The sequence below is a fragment of the Opisthorchis viverrini genome, assembly GCF_000715545.1.
Source record: "Opisthorchis viverrini unplaced genomic scaffold opera_v5_4, whole genome shotgun sequence".
NCBI classification, from domain to species: domain Eukaryota; kingdom Metazoa; phylum Platyhelminthes; class Trematoda; order Opisthorchiida; family Opisthorchiidae; genus Opisthorchis; species Opisthorchis viverrini.
The window spans coordinates 2931993-2938343 of record NW_008751660.1 but is presented as its reverse complement, the minus strand read 5'-3'; the positions used below and the strand labels follow the sequence as shown (position 1 = coordinate 2938343).

Here is a 6351-nt window from a genome sequence, read left to right as displayed (position 1 = left end):
GCGAACTTACTAATTGAAAGGTTCAACCGCTCTTGTCCTGGCTGTTGAACCTGGCAGTAATTCGACCCCCNGAACTTACTAAGTGAAAGGTTCAACTGCTCTTGTCCTGTCTGTTGAACCTGGCAGTAATTCGACCCCCGTACTTCCTCCCAGTGGCATGGGGACTAGCCACTAGGAGAGTGTTACAGGTGAACGCATTCTACGCCACGAGACTAATATACACATAAATTATGCGGATACCCTAGGGTGTGCTTACGCGGTAAATTCGGTCGAATAAAATCGGAATAAGAAACTTATTCGAAATCCGTACGACTAACCTACTGGTCCAATTTGTTCACAACTAAATGACTCGTTCAACGAGCCGTTAATATGGCCAGACAGAGTGCTAATCCGGAAGGGTTGGACACGCAGGACTAGAATTACGGTTGTCATTATGGTCAAGTCTTACGGTCTACTTTGAGGTTCTATCAATGACCGCACCACATGTACCACCTGGGTAGACTTGCAGTTGAAACCCTTCCCCTTTCCTATATCCTTGAATTCATTGATTTTTTGTTTTGAATGGAAGCATGCTTAACAAAGGTGCACCTGCATGATTCACTTAGCGAATCTCGGAAAGCCATATTTTGGAAAGGGGAATATCCATTTCAGTTTTCTTTACAAGACGTCGGCGCATTTTACCGTGTGTGATAACAATATCACTCATGTTTATACTTCATCGAACCCGAATGGGAGAGAGGATAGAGGATCTGACCACAGCTGTAAGTGATTGTTGTCATTCATTTATTGATATACCTCAAAATCCTGGTGGCGACAGTGATGGTGTGCTACATAGCAGAATCCAAGATAATTAATTTTAGTTAATTCAGTTCATCTAAGTGAGGAACACTCTCCGGTTTATCAGACGGGGGAAATGTGACTTCTTGGTCTTGAATAGTGCTGAGAAACCTTCAGGACTGGGATTTTTCTCATAAAAGGCTAAGGTTTGAGAATACGGACTTACATCTTGCAAGACCGGCCCAACAGCATAAATGAGCAGAGGTTCACAAAGGGTTTCTTGAGCTCTGATCTTTAGTTAACCATTGGAGAACAGATTAGCAACACCATGCAAGATTCGACCTTCTATAATCGACCAGCAAAATATTTACTCATAAGCAGACTGTTCTTCTATAGTCACATTTGTATCAGTCTGAGTTCTGTATGTGCTCATCAAGGTTCCACTTGAATCTTTTATTGCCGCTGCTACACTTGATTTCGGAAGTTAACCACTTCATTAACCACCCTGATCGGCAGATTGATCGATGGCTCCAGATCGAGTCTCTCATTCTTGCTTCTGTGGAAGGAGGAATTCAGCTAGTTACGTCATAGAGCACTTGATGCGATCTAGATATGTTAGACAACCATAGCATGTTGATACTTTACTTCTTCTGTTTCCAAGTTGAGAGTGGACGGGGTATATGCGTACATGCGTACCTCGTAACTAGTGTCACTGTTATAGTGATCTGATGTTGACCTTAATTGGACCGCGAAAACCGCTACTGGTGTATAGTACCAGTTTTTACGTCACTTCAGGGAGGCAGTACCATTATTTATATGGTCTAAGAATACCGATTGTCACCAAAATTTTTCGAAAACAGACTGTTCTAGTTATTTTGACGATGGAGAAGAATGGAGAATGAGTTTGGTAGGTTGAACAGTGTGAAAACCTTTTTGTTGAACCTTCTACTTCGCTGTTCGATCCTCAAGACGTACTATGAATAAGTCCCCTTTACAGGAATTCTCAAAGCATTTTTGAGTGCCTAAAATGCCCGCCAGCCTGATTTCACAGCTAAACAGAAACAAGCCAAGCTTCTGGAACGTTTTTTGTGAATACTTGCGTTGAACGAGGTGTTTGAAGACCAACATAGGGCCAATCCAGTTCCCATTTGTGTCAGCCGAGTAGTCTCAGAACATCGAAATAACGTGGATTACGTAAACGATCGCCTTTCCGCAGGTATACCGAGTACAAAACGGCATGGAATAAGGTAACAGTATCAATTAGGTAGACTAAGTTTTCGATAGCATGCAGAAAGGTAGATCCAGCAAAACCACCGTCTATAAACGTTCCAAGAGATGCTGTGTTTTTTATTTGTGAAATTCTTTTGTCTTCTTAGGTCCTTTTAGTGAAGCCTTTGAGCAACATAACAGTCCCATTTGGATTTGCTCAGAGTAAAAACTGTAACTTTGGGGAATATTACGTGCTATCGATTTGGTCAGCTAAAAATTAGATTCTTTCAGCAATGACACTATTTTACTGTGGAGAAAAAATAATTTCACCAGTTTGTCTCACCGAAAAAACTTGAAATAGATGTAGCCAGTCAGATACGGTTTAATCAGTTTCTTTCCGGTTTTACTAGTAGTAATACCCTGCGATATATGGTTGTCATACCACTCGGAGAAAGCATTAGGGCTGAGCCACCGCCAGGTAGCCCAAGTCTAGTCAGGAGCAGTCGAGATGCCGAGGTTGCATTCTAACTATCGACCTTCGGGTCAGTATGTCCGCGGCTTAACCCATGAAACTATATTCTGTGGGAGTCTTACAAGCTTCATCTATCAAGTATGTCTCACTGAAACTGAAATAAGCCACACTAGTCATCCGTAGGCCATTCTCCTGTCAAAAATCAAAGGGCACATTCTTCCGGTTACGAGTTATGAAGAACGGAAACAAAAGATTGCAACTGCCTTCTAATTAATCCTGCCCATTTTCATTGTCGCGCATGCTGGGAAGTGGCAGCGTGGTTTGGTTAAACAATATCACCATTTATTTCTCCTGACCAACTGTGAAGTTCAAATTACACTTTGATAAAATCCTGCAAAGAAACTTGTTGAGTTGGATAATTCATTTGGGCACTACAAGAGGCAACGACAAAAATCGTCACCGCCATCCCTGGTTAGGCATCCCATTCAACGTCTGAATCCAAGGTGAACCGAAAAAAGTTTAAGAGACTGAAACAGCAGTGCGGAAGTTTCCTCGAGTTATCCTAATTGCAACAGTATAGATATTCTGAACACCAGTGGACGTTTTAAGATTTTGCTGATCCGCTTCCACCTCATATTTCTTTACTTGCTATATGATTCCAGGGCATTGATGTTAAACAGTCTCTCCTGAAGACAGCACCCCATCTTTATTGTGGTCAATCAGTCCTGCAAATGACTGGAAGCAAAGTATTAAAAAGAAATCTACTTACACATGTAAAGCGCATCGCATACGACCTTCTTGAAATGTATCTAGGTGCTGCTTTGTGGCAGGCGTGATGCTACTAGAGGAATCAAGTAGGCAAGTGTTTACAGTTGAAGATTTCCTTCTCTCGCTCTAGCTACAGCCTACCGAACACGAGGAGATTCATATTGCTGTAACTCTCCACGGTGTGAAAGCAATCTACAACTCTCATTCAATGTTGAAGAGTTTACTGTATTTTCGTGGAACTCATAATGGTGGTACGTACAACTGCTTGCTTCCTAAAACGTCCGTAACGCAATGCCCGAAGATTAATCGGGTGACGCCGGATCCGTTGGTTGTACATGTCATTCTGAACGAGTCCACAAGGGTGGAGTATGAAGAGCATGTAAAAAGCTGGGCTGATGATCACGTGCAACTAATTGAGTATGAAGCGGAGGAGCACTTGGTACGTCGTAACAGTCATAGATGCAGTAGTTCTGTAATGTTTAGTGCTTATCGCAAACGGTTTTAATGATGTTGATGATAACCCAGACGCCACCGAAATAAAATGAGCACGATGGTGGATAGAATGTTGAAGTGTGATCTTATCATCAAAAAACAATGCTGCTAGGTCGACCTTCTCATCTGTGTTTAATGTGCAACTGACTGAGAGACCAACCTCAAACACAATTACCATTCAAAATATACATTTAGTAAAGTAGGTAAGCTGACTCGCTTTATGGTAACGGCACATTTGAGGGCATTATCCATATTGTTCTGGACTGATACACTCAAAAAATCTATATTGATTTTACTTTGCCACGGAAGGACCGGATGCAACACAGGATGACTGATTCACATGCAGTTCAACTCGCCAATAAACGGGCAATGTAATCACTGCTCAAGCGACTTCAGTAAACCGATTTTCTTTTTTCATTGACAAAATGGACATCGTGTGGTTTTTTTATCCTTTTTTAGAATTTTTGTTTGGATACCTCCTCCAGTGTTTATGGTATCCGCATATTCGACCACAACATATTTTTGCGTGCTGTTCTACTCAGGTTTCTCAACTTTTCTTCGGCTATGCCCACCGGTTTCATTGTCGTAAAATTTCAAAACGAAGTACTTTAAGGTACCATCAGGTTGTGAAATTTAGGTACGCTGGACTTCATCCAGCTTTGCGGTAACAAAGTGTTCCATGTCACAACATCACCGATATGCACTCTTCCCTTGGCCGAATCAATAAAGCATCATAAGGTGTGCCAAGAACATGAGACCTTTTAATTTGTTCGCTCCCTTAAAGAGTCGCTCAGAGAATGACTAAAACTGTGTCATTTAAAACGGTAGTCGGGTAAGTGATACTCTGTTGTGACAATTTCCCGCACAATCAACAATGCGATTGTAGTTTTTCACCTTTTATCTGGACCACTTTGGTTATTGAGTCAACGACTGTAGGTCACCAACACTCGATGAGCCTGGGAATCACTTTGAGTTGAATAGTGTGAATGAACTGGAGCATTAAATGCTTCGAAGTTTCCAGTTGTCGGTGTTACGGTTCGGTCACGCAGTGAGCAAACAATACGATGCAAGCATCAAACGTTATGCCAGCTGAGGGTTCATAGCAAAATTCATTGATACTGCTAGCGATTCCATCAACCGACTGTGGGACGCTCGACGCAGCCGGTGAAACCAAAGATGTAGTTGATAGCCGCTCCGTGAGTACTTTGGTGAGTTGCAGTTGTTGTTCAAACATTACTTTGAGTTGTTCTACATCCCATACCCGTCGCCAAATATGTTACGGTTCGGTCACGCAGCGAGCAAACAATATGATGTGCGGATTGTGGCAATACTCTATCCCCAGCTATGTTGCTTGATCCAGATTCTGATCCAAAAGAACGCGATCAACAAGCGATGCCACGAGCTTCCGAAACCAAGTCGGTAAAAACCTGGTGTCGTGTAAGTAAGTGGTCGGATTTGAATTTCTTGGAATATCAATAGGCCATTGATTTATTCGTAGTTTGACCTTGAAGATGCCGGGAGTTCGCTAGCACACACAAAAATACAGCGTTTTTTGGGGGGCTTTGATATCCCCATCAATCGGTGCCAGTCTAAATGAGTATACCGAATCTGTGGGGTTCTTGGTGGCCTGCAAATGTTCATATACCTGCATCTCTTCAGGTACATACTAGAAAGTGCAAAACCCAAACGTCCTAGGTATAATAATGCATAGCATAAGTTTCTGCACCTACAGTTGACGTAGATGCTTTTATACCTTTGAAGACCATTCAGAATGTCCTGTAGGTTATTCGTGGACACCAGGATCAGATGTATCTATAGAATGGTTCTATAGGATGAGTGGTAATAGGAAGAATTGGAGCTCTCGCAAATGCTATTGCATTTCACTTTACAGCTTTGACCGTACAGCCACCAGCAGGAAGCAGTAACAATGTCCCGATTATCTGATACAAGCTTGAATGCTTTTCCACAGTAGCCACAAAGGAGGCCATCTCAGTTAGACTGTTCGATCGTACCTTGTTGGCTTGTCGCTTGCTCTTATCTCTGACACCAGTGCTCACCTTACGGACTGCATACAGCAGATGTGAGCGAACTTCCGTGACCTTTTGAAATGGCTCGTATATCATCACATCCACTTGATGTTATGAATTTATATGTATCGTACCTTTTTTGCTCCGTGTACAATCTGTAGAGGTCTGCTGATAACTTATTGAAACCATTGGCCATTTGGATAGTTTTATTTATGACAGCGTAGTAGACACTCTTTGCGAAATAAAATGTTCAATTATTTATTACCAACCTATTGGACCGTGTAGTACACCGCACTCTTGCCGGTATGAGATCAGTGCTAGGTCCTTCATTCACAATACTTGGCTAGATTTAGTAATGCTGAATAAAATGTGAAAGAATGATCAACAACCAAAATTGAATGTGCTCTCCGCGGTGTACATCTGTACATTTTCAGCGTGCTCTTGCACCCACACGAGATAGCATCCATCAGAAGGTCTAATTATCGGAATCGAGTTGACCTTGACCTTCAAGACGTTGATTGTCAAGTCAAATGAGTGATAAGTCGGAAGAACCTAGATACATCCGCTGCATCAATGTTTATATATATATATATATATATATATATA

At 41.9% G+C, this 6351-nt stretch overlaps 1 protein-coding gene across 1 annotated transcript in view; it reads left to right on the top strand.

Annotated features, from left to right (window-relative positions):
- Positions 1–605: 605 nt before the first annotated feature.
- T265_12546 (hypothetical protein) overlaps positions 606–6351 on the top strand; it is a gene marked incomplete at both ends in the record, with an annotated part of 9558 nt that continues 3812 nt past the window's right edge. The window contains 2 exons of the mRNA XM_009164270.1: positions 606–761; positions 3363–3665. Of these exons, the coding sequence (XP_009162534.1) occupies positions 606–761; positions 3363–3665 (459 nt within the window). The remainder of the gene's footprint in view (positions 762–3362; positions 3666–6351) is intronic.